The 14012-nt window shown below is 33.0% G+C and overlaps 1 protein-coding gene across 1 annotated transcript; it reads left to right on the top strand.

The window, feature by feature from the left end:
* The first annotated feature begins 3165 nt into the window (after positions 1-3165).
* Positions 3166-13771, top strand: LOC106669814 (WD repeat-containing protein 11-like). Its single transcript, XM_014399569.2, has 24 exons — positions 3166-3479; positions 6619-6730; positions 6789-6939; positions 7307-7477; positions 7533-7710; positions 7774-7942; positions 7996-8131; positions 8198-8326; positions 8397-8506; positions 8564-8949; positions 9091-9199; positions 9492-9555; positions 10689-10795; positions 10857-11087; positions 11148-11325; positions 11386-11526; positions 11591-11756; positions 11822-11945; positions 12043-12209; positions 12271-12368; positions 12607-12776; positions 12832-12964; positions 13048-13171; positions 13235-13771. Coding segments are annotated over exons 1-24 (3537 nt in total). The 5' UTR covers positions 3166-3297; the 3' UTR covers positions 13236-13771.
* Positions 13772-14012: the final 241 nt, after the last annotated feature.

The following is a 14012-nucleotide window of genomic DNA, read 5'->3' as shown; positions in this document are numbered from 1 at the left end:
TTCCTTGTAATGGGATAACAGTTGCAAAAAAGGAACTGAAACTCGTAGATAAAATAAAAGAGCCTTGACCACTCCTCACGAATCCAATAAATTAATAAAAATAATAATTTGTTGGTAAAGATTAATTTTTTGTTTAGCTTATAGATTACCAAACCTGTTTAAATAATGTGAAAATTTGTACAAAACCAATACCTTTAATGATCACAGACAGGATTGTGCTAATTGGAATTAATTTACAAATTACACCTATTTAATTTTTTTTGTCTAGATTTTATCCTGGTTTATAAATTGTTAAACAACTGATCTAAAAAACACAAAATAAAAATAATATTGTATATAATTTTATTTTAATGATTCAGTCTGAAAATGTTAAGATTGTGTCAACATGTACTCATTTAATTTTATTATTGGAAGCGTGACAAAATTGTTTGGTCAGAAAAGGTCACAAGACATGATTAGTTTTTCAAAATTATATTATTTTAAATAAATATTGTAGAATAGAGTTTATTAACTTCATGAAAAACTGGACAACTGATCTTCAGAATTCTAGGCAATGATTACAAAATTAAACTTCATGTGTAGTATATATAAGTTAAATTAATTTCAAATCCAGATTACTTTTTAAAAACTCAATTCCTGAAGTAAAAGATGGAAGTTTAATCTGCGATGATATACTCAATTAAATAAGACACAATTTTTTTTCTAAAAGAAAAAGTTGTGTCAACTTTTTCTTTTAGGAAAAAAATTGTGTCACAGGCCAGATTCGAACCCATGGCCTTTAGCTCAATCACTGTTGCTAATTATTATCTCCCTTACTGTTTTCCATATTTTTGTCTGATTTTGTTTCTTTTTTGAGATCTTGCAATGTCATCTTGTGCCTTCTGTTCACAGATAGCACAGTTTTATTTGCGGATTCATTTATTGAAGTGCAGTGCATGCCCCTGATTTCTATGGTGCTGAGCTATGGGCATTAATTCAATGGAAGAAATCAATAAACTTCCGATAAGCTTCATTAAACAACTGCATCACCTTCCTTTCAACGCCCTAGACCACTACATTAGAAGTGAGTTTGGATTGATTCCACCTAGCACCCAAATTGTAAAAAAGACCCTTGACTGGTGAGGAAAAATATCAAAATGTAACAAAGAAACTCTTCTGAGACACTATAGTGCTGTGGAATATTTTCATCATGTATATCAATTCCTGCAAATTCTCTGGCATAACTGAGCGATGCCACTTTTTTACCCGAAGGCATTTCAACTATGGGGATATATGAACCCTCAGGGTGCCATTGTTTTTGAAAAAAAAAAAGCCCATTTGTAAGTACGTCGGGTTCAAATGCAGGACAAATGTGATTTATCCAGTTATATACTAAATGTTGCTTCTGGTAACAGCCAAATATACGCAATAAGTTGCTTTAGATACCAGCTTTTTGCTTCTGATATTTTTTATATTAACAATTGTTTCTGATATTAGCCATTTATATGCTAAAAGTTGCTTCTGATGTTGGCAATTTATATGCTTAAAGTTACTTCTGATATTTCTCATTTATGTGCTAATGTTGCTTTGATATTAGCTATTTATATGCTAAAATTTGCTTCTGATATTATTAATTTGTGTGCTGAAAGTTACTTTTGATATTTGCAATTTATATGCTAAAAGCCGCTTATGACACTGTCGTGCACATATATGTACTAAAAGTGGTTTCTAATGCCAGCCAAATATTTGCTAATAGTTGCTCTACAAAGCAAGCGTCTTTCCTCACAATCATTAAAAATGTCATACATTACATTAAATAATTGTGAATAAGCAATTCAGCCAATTTCTTATTATTTTTCTTAATTGTAACATGAATATTTATTGCTCGAAGTCAACACTCGCAATGACAAAGAGGCTAAAATTAACTGATCATGGTTGAAGCATTGCTGAATTGACTCCTCGGATATTTACTTATTAACAATTTAACAGTTTATACAGTTTTTACCTTTTAATAATAAATTATATGTTATATATTGAAAATTGAATATTCAATAATAAAGCTAATTAAAACATATTTATTTACAATGAAAGTTTTATAATTTTAAGATAATATTGTTTTTGGGTTTGTTGAATGAACCTATAGGTTAGTCATATTCCATCTTGAAATGCAGGTCCACTGGATTTGAACCCGGGACCTTTACCTTGACCGTTGTGCCACCGATACCCCCTAACTTATTTAATTTCGTTTTTCAAATTGATAAGAAAATCTACCATTTTAAATTTTGTTTATACATTGTAATGATGACTGGCTGACAACACCACCAATAATAGTAAAACTTTAAACTTAATAAAATTTATACTTCTTTAAAAGATAGTTCCTACTTGCGGTTTGTTGTTTCCAATTTTTTAGTAGGGACTATTTTTTAAAGAAGTTAAACAAAATACTCACCTCCAACTTTTCTAATACAATAAAATTGGAAAGTGTTTAATATGATATATAACAATATATACATAACAACATGCATAAAAATATATACTTATTAATCTATATATGGCGGGATTCGAACCCACGACCTTCAGCTAAATACTTCGCTGCTCTACCACTTGAGCTATTGTGACTTTGATCCACTCGAACACCAACTTCCCACCCAACTCATCCCATTTTTTCATAAATTTGATTAATTCCTTAAAATATATTATTATCATTATTTATTAATCTACTTATATTTAGTGCCCTAATTGATCATGTTAATTGTTTCAATTAATTATTCTTTTTATGTAATGTCTTTTGGTTGAGATGAAAAAGTTAGTGTCATAGCGGGATTCGAACCAACGACCTACGGCTCAATTCGCTGCTGAGCTATCGTAATTTCACGTAAAGTCTTCGGCGTATTGAGCCGAAGGTTGTAGGTTCGAATCCCACTCCTGACACTAACTTTTTTATCCCAACCAAAAAGACATCTTACATAAAAAGAATAATTAATTGAATTATTATTATTATTGTAGTTGTGTGGTATTTAGGCAATGTTATTATTATTAGTATTATTATTACCCGACCGCATCTCACGATATCTGAATAACTATCGATTAACGGTCACTAATCTCTACACATTATTATTAGTTTGTTTAGATTTTTGTATATCGATCGTTGAGTGAGAGGAAGGAGGGAAAGACTCCTCTTCGTTTTGTAAACGGTTAGTCAGACTCTTGGATCGGACTTGTCAAAAGTTGAAGTGAACTTCATCGGATGAAGTCGAGCCGGACAGGCGACGTGTATCAATCGTGATTTGGGCGTGAGGCCGTCTTTTGGTCCTGCTGATGGAAAAGGAAGTGGACAAGGGGGATGAATCCCTCGTGGACACTGCCAGCAGCGGGCCCCAGCCTTCGGTCGACTCGGCCGAGGACGCCGAATCCAGCCTGAAGAACGTCTCGCACCACCCGATCGTGCCGAGGACTGTCAACGGGACCGCCTCTCTGCAGAACAAAGGCGCGGTCCAATGGTAAGGACGGATGAAAACTGGGCGAGTTAAGCCCCCGTAGCTGTCAGAGAGCGTACGTGGCATCTCGGATGTCGAAGGAACCACCTGACTATGGTGGTTTGACAGCCGAGGCAAAACACACCAACTTCCATTTAACTCAAAGGATGGAAATAAAGCTAACGTCCGTCCAACATCCGCTTACATGTTACATACTTTTGTTTTTTGTTTTTAATTAAGAGTATTTTTTAATAATCACTAAATTTTGATACCAATGTGTGGTGTTTAGTGACCATTAGCCAATGATTATTTGGAGATCGTGAGGTGCGGTCTGGTGTGATGTAGGTTTTAGAAATATATTTTCTTTATCATGCCATTTCGATCTTTATTGAGATCACCTTCAGGGCTCAAAGTGTTTGCTTTCCATGTAGATGTGTCATTCTTGTGTGTCGTGTTGACAGTGCCGATTTGATACCAACATCGCATAAATTCTTCCTACAAACAGACCTGTTCTTTCCTCTTAAATCATCAAAGACATAAGAAGTTAATTCAAATCAAAATTTCAATTAATTATTCTTTGTATGTAAGGTCTTGGTTGAAATGAAAAAGTCAGTGTCACGAGCAGGATTTGAACCCCTGACCTCCGACTAAATATGCCGTTGCTCTACTACTTGAGCTATCGTGACTTCGATCCACTCGGACACCAACTCCTCATCTCAACCTACAACCTTTCGAATTTTCCATCCTTTTTGCCATTTTTCAAATGTGTAATCAGGATTCGATTCTCGGCGACATATGAAGTGGCCACGGAGAGCTGTTTGTGAAGTTATATTTTGTTTTACTTATTAAATCCATTATATTTAGTGGTCTGATTGATCGAATTACTTCATTCAATTAATTATTCTTAGTATGCAAGGTCTTGGTTGAAATGAGCCGAAGGTCGTGGGTTCGAATCCTGCTCATAGCACTAATTTTTTCATTTCAACCAAGACCTTACATACAAAGAATAATTAATTGAAAGAAATAATTTGGTCAATCAGACCACTAAATATAATGGATCAAATGAAAATATAAATCTCATCTGGTTGCATAGAATCAAAATAAATACAAAATAGTTCCTTGATACTTTGATAGGTGCTCTTTGTAGTGATAAAAGATCCAATAATTCCTGTAATCTGATACCTTCTTTATGCTGAACAGCTTCTCTTGCCAGGCAAATATGTGGTAATGTTTATTCTCCTAACAGCTGAATTTTTGGTCAAAGTGAATTTTGTTATCAGCTAATTAATGTTAAATGTGCCTTTTGGTATGAGCCAAATTATATGGTAAAGGTTGAAACCGACCAATTATAAGCTACGAGTTGCTTTGGATGACACCTGAATAAATGCTAAAGTTTGTTTCTGATACCAGCGATTTGCTAAAAGTTGCTTCTCACGTTAACCATTTATATGCGAAATGTTGCTTTTGATACCAACAATATATGCTAAAAGTTGCTTTTGAAGGCAGTAAAATATAGTTTTAAAGTTGCTTAATATATTATCATCTATATGCTAAATGACTTCTATTATTGCCATTTATATGCTCCAAGTTGCTTATGATATTATCTATTTATATGCTAAATGTCGCATCTGATAACAGCCAAATAAATTGGTTTTGATACCAACAAAATATATATTTAATGTTGCTGAAAATATTATTATTAACATGCTAAAAATTATTTCTGCTATTGCCATTTATATGCTGTTTCTGATATCCATTTATATGCTAAATGTCGCATCTGATAACAGGCAAATAAGTTGGTTTTGATACAAAAGGTATATTTAAAGTTACTTAAGATATTGTTATTAAGATGATAAAAATTACTTTTGGTAACAGCCAATAATATGCGATAAGTTACTTTACATACCAGCAAAATATATGCTTAAAGACACTTCTGATACCAACTATTAAGACGCTAAAAGTTACTTCTGCTATTGCAATTTTATGCTACAAATCCCTTCTGATATAATTAACAAAAAATTACTTTTGTTTTTGCCATTCATATGATGCTTCTAATATTATCCATTTATATGCTAAATGTTGCTTATGGTAACAGCCAATTATATGTGATAAGTTACTTTAGATACCAGCAAAATATATGCTTAAAATGCTTTTGATACTAGCTATTAAGATGCTAAAAGTAACTTCTGCTATTGCCATAAGTATGCTACAAATTGCTTCTGATATGGTCCATTTATATGCTTAAAGTTACTTTTGATATTTGTCATTTATATGCTAAATGTTGCTTCTGATATTAATTTGTATGCTAAAAGTTACTTTTGATATTTGCAATTTATATGCTAAAAGTTGCTTCTGCTACATTTATATGCTAAAAGTTACTTTTGATATTTTCAGTTTATGTACTAAAAGTTGCTTCTAATATTCTAAACTAAATCAGCTAATTTTTTTATTATTTTTCTTAATCATTACATTAATATTTGTTGATCGAAGTCATCACTTGCAAAATGAAAGAGGCTAAAAATAACTGATGATGGTTGAAGCTTGACTCTCCTCAGATATTTACTTATTAACAATTTAACAGTTTTTACAGATTTTTTTAACTTTTAATAATAAATTATATATTATATAGCTAATTAAACCTAATCATTTACTGTGAAAGTTTCTTAATTTTAGGAAAATATTGTTTTTGGGTTTGTGGAGTGATGAACTTATAGTTTAGTTATTCAGATATTGTGAGATGCGGTCGGGAGTGATGTAGGTTTCAGAAAAACACTTTCTTTATCGTGCCAACGTTTCAATCTTTTATTGAGATCATCTTCAGGGCCTGGGATTTACAAACAATGTTTACATTTAACAAATACATTTAGGATGTGGATAAGTGAATTTATACAATGCAAAATATATTTTATATTCAAACAAAGTATTTCTACTCACTCAAAGTGTTTGTCTTCTGTGTAATTGTGCCATCCTTGTGTGTCGTGTTGAGAGTTGAGAGTGTTGTTATAGTTTAGTCATATTCGATATTCCTGGTCTCCTTATCCTCACTGGTTTGGTTAACTGGATATGTTTGATGAAACCTGACATACAAAACACACTCAGACAAACAAAATTTAAAAAAATATTGCATATTTTATGTAATTAATGTTACGATTTTATTATTAAGGAATGGTCAGGGGCTTTTGGCGTACGCGGCAAATTGCACAGTGTTTGTTGTCGACACCAAGACAGTTCAAGTTGTGCAGACATTAGAGTTTCACAAGTCTGTTGTAAAAAAGGTAATAAAAAAACTTGATACATTAAAAAAAAAATTTCTACAATTTTTTCACATTTTAGATCCTCTGGGTACCGTATGTAGACGTGAGAAACGACTCCAGCCCGTTAATACAGCTTATTACATCGGATGCATCTGGCCATGTTGTCCACTGGGACATATCCCTTCCAACTGTACTCGGTGCAATGCAAGACGGAAATAAGCCTGTAATTGGTAATAAGTAATATTAAATTACAAATTATGAAGAATGAATGACATTTTAAAATTGTAGTGTTTAACTCTAAATATTTTAACATTTTGATTTCTGATCTAAAATGTCCAAATGATAATTGTTATGAAACGGGTAAAGAAGCACAACATAGAAAAAAAATCAGGGTGGATAAATTGATTCAATTAACATTTTAATGTCAAGGGCTGGCCTTTCATATAACCTTTATACATTTTATGCTATTTCACACAATTTATAAACTTATTGTATTATCAACTAAGGTTTATTACTATAAGCCTACATCTATGATGTTCTGTGATACATGATATTTATTATTATTTTTTTTTATATTTACTATATTTCAAATTTTAGGTTTGGAGTGGGTTCCTGGATGCGAGAATGATTTGATTGCGGCTGCCCTTCACTCGCCGTACTTTCTCATAATATGGGATGTTAAAAAGCAGACGAAGATTTGGAAGAAAAATTTCACCGATTCACTTCTCAGCTTTAGCTTCGACCCTTTTGACCGGACGAAAATAGCATGTGAGTTTTCTTAACTCAAACTTCCATTTAAGGGTTTTGATTTTTCCTTTTCCAGTCCTGTGCCCGGATTGCGTTTTGTTCATCGACGATTTTCAAGTTGGAAAAATACCAGCGTCAAATGGTCGCAAGTTTTACATATCGCACCCTGAACCCTTGACCGATGATGTAATTAAAGGGAGGGACAGATTGAAAAAACTGATGAAGGGCCTTGTAGTTGGTGAAACAAAGCCAAAGTGAGTTTTAGGAATTAAGTTTAATTAATAACATTATTAATATTTTTTTATATCAATTATCAGATCAGACGAAGCGATGACTATATCAGAATGTTTACAACTTTCATATCATAAATCAATGAGGCATCATTTGCTTTTGTTGTACCCAAGAGACATCCTTCTAATCGATCTTCAAATCAACCAGATGATTGGCATCATCCCTGTTGAGAGAACCATGCCTCCTTTGATTCAGGTACATCAACTTTCAGTTTTTGTTATCCATGAAATTTACGAAGTTATTTTCAGGTTTATTCAGCCCGACAGAGAGATGTTCTCTACTGCCTCCACGAATCTGGAAGTGTAAGTGTCAAAATCAGAAAGAAGAACCATCAAGCCCTTTCAAAATCACCTATGGACGCGGCTGCCGAGAGTCCCAAATTGGGTAATTTTAATGTTTACAAAATATTTTTCATTTTGCCAATCGAATAAATTATATGATTTTCATTAGATTTTGGCTCGTATTCGACTGAGATGTTTGTCTGTTATGAAAACAAGTGCCAGAGTGAAATAGTGAGGCAAATGAAAAGCAACAAAGTCCTTGGGATATCTGTGAATCCTTCTAGTGAAAAACACATTGGTAAGAGACTTTTAAATGACTAAGTCAGCCTTTCAGTCATTGATACTTTATTATTTTCACATTGACTCAGCACTCTTCTTAAGCTCTGGTAAGATCATTTTTCTTGAACTCGAACAAGCTTCTCCCAGGAACAACAACATTTCAAGAACAATCACCGAACTGATCACTCCAAAAACCCCTGTAAGTAATTATAATTTTATTAACTAATAATTTTATCATAATTCTATTTTGATCAAGGACAACTCGAACTTCCGTTTACTATCCATGGCAGTTCTTTCCAACATAAACGGGAACATAACGATAATCAAGATGTGCCCTCCGAGGACCAACAAAAACAAAGACGATCACATACCATTTTTAGCTGTGGGCACGACTACTGGTTATGTTTACATATACAATCTATCTATAGGGACCGTTCACAAAGAATTCGCCTTGCATAATTATCCAGTGAGAGGTCTCGCATGGACGGATCTCACCAGCCTGATAACTTACGCATACTCTGATGGAAGAAAAGTTAAAAATGAGCTGTTCCTGACAGACATCTGTACTGGGTATTCTATTCCATTTAGGACAGACAAGTCCAATGAAAATCCTATCAATCTAGTCAGGGTTTCCCCACTAAGGTAATTTTGTTTTTTGTGATATGATGAGACTTGTTTTATTTGCAAATCATTTTTTTCTGTAATCGGCTGCAAGTCTGATCATTTCTAGTAAAAGTATTAGGCCAAGGTAAAAGTTTTACAATGGTGTATTTTCTTTTTCAGTAAATATTTTGTGATTGCGATTAATTCCGGACCGTTTGAATTGTGGGATCTATCAACTTTGACTTTACTAAGGACGATGACAAAAAAGTTTCCCACAGTCGTAGCTCTGGTATGTCAAGTTAATAGCACAAAATCTGAGACTTGTTGATGTATAGTGATAAATGTAGTTTTATAATCTCTGATCATCCTTATCCATCTATGCTTGCTTTTTTGGTCCTTCATTTTGACATTTTGCTGTTATCAAAAATGGATTGAGTCATTTAGCAAAATACAAACCACTGAACATGGTAAAATGCTTAAATGCCTGACATACCAAAACCTTGAGGATAGGCAGGATGATCAGAATTGACTAAACTGCAAGGTAAAAAGCAGTTTTAATTTGTTCTTTAAATAATTTTCAGGAATGGTCACCAATTTACAGCTCAAAATCAGTCCAGGCGAAAAAGGAAGTAGAAACAAATTCAGGTACTTTTATAATTAAATAAAATGTCAAATTACACATAAATATTCACAACTTATTTACCTCAAAAATGAGTCTAAAAATAAATTAACATAATGTTAATCTCGTGTGTTGTCAGCTTTTTACTTTAAAATATTTTCATGTTATTTTTAACAATCTTTTGGCAAACTAATGAATACGAAAGTTAGAAAGACTTTATTAGAGGCAGAGGAACTGCCCAGAATGAAGTACCCATATTTTTTTTAAGCGATGATGTATCACACATTTCATATGTTCACCTTAAGGTGGCTCCAGACATGCGTATTTGGCCAAATGCCGAGCAAAGGTGCGCTGAATCCTGACTAGTGAGGACGGGTGCTCGGTGAATAAGAATATTCAGTGCTCTCCTTGCTCGGCTAATTGTCACTTTTCTTGTCAGCTTAATAGTGCACAAATATTGTGAGGTAGCTTAAGCTAAAAGCATCCACTCATTCAGAAATCAACTGTACTCTGATATAGCAGTGGATGTACTATTCTGTTTAGGATGTTGATGATATGAGATCACAATAAATATCAACATTTTTTATTTACTTCTATTTACTGCTATTTATTTTTTAATAAAAAATGATTCCTAACTAGTATACCAGGTGATTACTTATACTAACCCCATTTTATTTCTTTTGTTTGTAAATAATAATAAAAAAATAGGACTAGTCTTTACATAATTTTTTATGGCACTTCCCCAAGGCTGAGTATTTTTTAAAAGTATTTTGCATACGGAATTAAATTCTATGACTTTTTTTTACCGAAGATTTTACTTGGGACACTTTTCTTGTAGAGTTTGTTGTTTGAAAAAACAAAAACAGTTCAAATTTTATTTATCTCAATGGTCATTCATTTATCTCCTAGTAACTTTAAGTTAATTACTAATTCAATTACCTCCTAGTAACTTTATTATGTTAATCCTAGACAATTAAATTTTCAAAATGGGCACCACCAAACTCCATACAAAGCAAAATCCATTATGGAATTCATTTAATACTTCACGAAAAGTATCTGGTGTTAGGCGAATTAAAATTATCAATTCTTTAGTTTATGAGTAAACATTGAATCAACTCAGAGAAATTAGATTAAAGAGAAAAAATACTTCTTTTTACAGGTCTTCCTCAGGTAAAAGAACATCTTGTTATTTCTGACAATGAAAGTCAGCTGTACCATTTTGCCGTGAATGCTGATGGGATCAAGGATGGAATCAAAATACCAGCCGTTAGTTTTATTCTTCCTATTCAAAAATTAAATTAAAAATTAAATTGTATATTTTTTTCAGGTTAATTCCATGCCGATAATATCAATTGCTTTTAAATCGAATCAGCTGGTCAGGGCAGACATAGAGGGTGTTTTGAGAATATGGGACTTGAAAACACGCCAGGCTAAGAATGTACCGATGAACCGTGGTCCCATCCGGTACATTCGTTTCGCACCTGGCAAATTCAACATGAAGCTTCTTGTTTTCTTTTCCGATGGTTTTGAGATAATCAAGATAATCGATGACAAATCTGTAAGCTTTTTTTTTTATAAACAAACAAAAATGCGATTACTTAAGCGAACATATTTTTAGGCTAATCCAAGCCAGAAAGTAGCGAGTTTCAAGTTGAGCAAGGACAGTCCGAAGATAATCGACGTGGACTGGGCAAACTCTGAGTTTCCCGTAGTTGCCATGGAGGATGGTTCCATAAGAATACTGGACACATATTTAATTTCCTCAGCTTCGCAGACCTGGGCTTACAGGCATAAAGGTTCCACCAACGATAATTATCAAAGAAAACATAATTTTCAAAAATAAAATGAATTTTCAGATGAAATTTGCAGTCCGACATTGTTCCCGCCAAAAATCATAAAAAGCATGCAGTTCCTTCTGTGCCTTCAGCAATGGAAGGATCAGCCGAATTATGAAAGCTTCAACTTCTACGAAGGAATCTCTTCAGAATACATTCCAAGTATGTAATTATATTCTTGATAAATTTTTTAAATGTTTTACTTTTGAATGTATTTTTGTTGTAGGAATAAATACATTTTTGTCGTTGTTGGATATCGGTTCAGATTTCCCAAATCTCAACATTGCTGAAAAGTGCTTAAGATTAGCCAGGCTGCTCGGGGACAGGCAGGAAATCGATTTATGGGCTGTTGCATTGCATTACTTACAAGTTTACGCTGCAAGAAAACTAAGGTTAAAAAAAATGTGCAAACTCTACTTACTCAACAGATTATTTATTTTTATTTTCAATTATCCAGTGAAAACAAACAGGAAATGAATAAAAATGAAGAAATGGCCAACGTTAAAAACATCAATGAAATAAACAACATCGAGCCTCTCGACACGTGCTTTGACTATTTAATGGATTCATATTCATACCAGGTCAAATTCTGAAAATTATAAACAAATCAGTTTTTTTTTTTTTTTTTTTTTTAGATAAAATAATGAAAAAGGATTGAGATTTTTGTTTGTTAAATAGTTGAGGCAGTTAGAAAGGGTGAGTCTTCACGAGTGGAAGCGAGGCGATTATAGATACACACAGAAAGTCGTCGAGAAGTTGATTTTGCTCGGAGAAACAGACCGGGCCGTCCAACTCCTCTTGGAAACAGACATTGACAATCCTAATTATTATAGCGACGCCATGAAGTAAATTTTTGAATTTTTGGTCATTTCAAAACTTAAAATTGATATTTAAACTTGTTTTCAGAGCTTGCCTTGTAGCAACAATCCAACAAACTGGAGCTGCTCAAAGTACCATTAAATTGGTTGCAACAAATTTGATCGCAAACGGGAAAGTTTGGGAAGGTAATTTAACGATTTATACTTTAATCAATAAAAAATATTTTCAAATAAGTATTTTTTACGACTGGATCTAGAAAAATCCACTGCCACTCTATTTAAGTTTAATTCACAAAATGATAATTCACCAAGAACTACCAACAAATCTGGAAGTAACAAGACTAAACAAAGAAAGAAAAAAACATTTTCTGAAAATATTTGTAGGTATAATTGTGTTAATTAAATTATTATTTTTATTTTCAAGGTGTTCAGCTGCTTTGCTTGATCGGTAAAGGTCTCATTGGTTGTAAATATTTGGTTTCGTACGGCATGTGGGATTCTGCTGTCTGGCTGGCCAAATCAATCCTTCCGCCTGCTGAAACTCTAGAAATCATGAGCAAGTTTTCTGAGCACCTTCTGACACAGGGTGACAGCGTAAGGATTTTTTTCACCGATGAGGTGTCAACGTTTTAATAATTGGTTCTTAAAGTTTTCAGCTGTATTGGTCCAACTATCGCAGATGCAGTTCGAGTTGGCTATACAGATCTCTTACAATCAGCGCCGAATGCCTCAGGCCTTCCTGCTCCTCATGTCCTGCATACATTTTGGAGTGAAAATAAACAATATCCTTTTTTTTAAGGCTTACAAAAAATGAAACTAAATAAAATAAAATTGTTTTTAAAAATTCCTTAGCGATCAACTTTACAGGATTTAAGAATCGCCGTACAAAAAGCTTTCATAGACAATCTTAAGCTGATAGGTTATCGCGAAGTTGAAAAGGAATTGGGAGAGAAACTGTTGAAATGTGATGATGAAGATAATCCTCGATGGTATGGTTTTGAGGACAAATTGAAACGATCATTGTGTGTATTTAATAAAATTTGATTTTTCAGATCAACTCTTCCCGAAGACGTTCCAAAATGACATGTGGATTTCTTTAAAAAAAATTAAACATTCCAGTTGACAAGACTGTTGATAGAAAAGCATGATTGTCGAAAAGCGAGTTTTAAGCTTGGAAGGTATTATTTAATTTCATAAAAGCTTTATTTTTATAGGCGCCTTTTTCCATGCGTCGGCTAGTTACCATTTGATACCATTTATTTTCTTTTTAACAATAATTAAATCCCCTGGCAAACAATATTTTAGAACTCGGAAAATAGGAGATTCAATTTGTGATATTGTAGTTTTAATTAGGGGGAGAAAAAAAAAAAAACGTTCCAATTGGGGAGAAAGTTAAAAGTTAAAATGAGGAGATATTTTTGTGCCGTGATCAATGTGCAATTATATATATATAATATATATGTGTGAGTTATATAAGAATGAGTTATATAAGGCTATTTCTATTTATGCTAAATTTATTTATACAAGCATTGTATATTGCATTGTATTATTTTATTAAATACAATTGTATATACTGGTCTTATAAATCAGTCACTTGTTTCCTTATTTACCCAATTTTAAAAAAAAAAATAAGCCCATGTGGCTGACAGTTGCACTGCGTATTAACCCTAAAATGTATTTGTCCACCAAGCTCTTTCATGTAATCTAAATTTAAAATTTAACTGTTGAATTGACCAATGTCAACCAGTTCAATCTGTTTCCACAGACCCCACCACCAACTTTTTATATACCAATTTTAATTGTTTGTTATTTCTTAAAGCACTCAAGATG

The sequence above is a fragment of the Cimex lectularius genome, unplaced genomic scaffold (assembly GCF_000648675.2).
Source record: "Cimex lectularius strain Harlan isolate CLEC.00 unplaced genomic scaffold, Clec_2.1 scaffold156, whole genome shotgun sequence".
Taxonomy (NCBI): Eukaryota; Metazoa; Arthropoda; class Insecta; order Hemiptera; family Cimicidae; genus Cimex; species Cimex lectularius.
The sequence above is the reverse complement of the archived record's forward strand: the minus strand, read 5'-3'. Positions and strand labels throughout refer to the sequence as shown.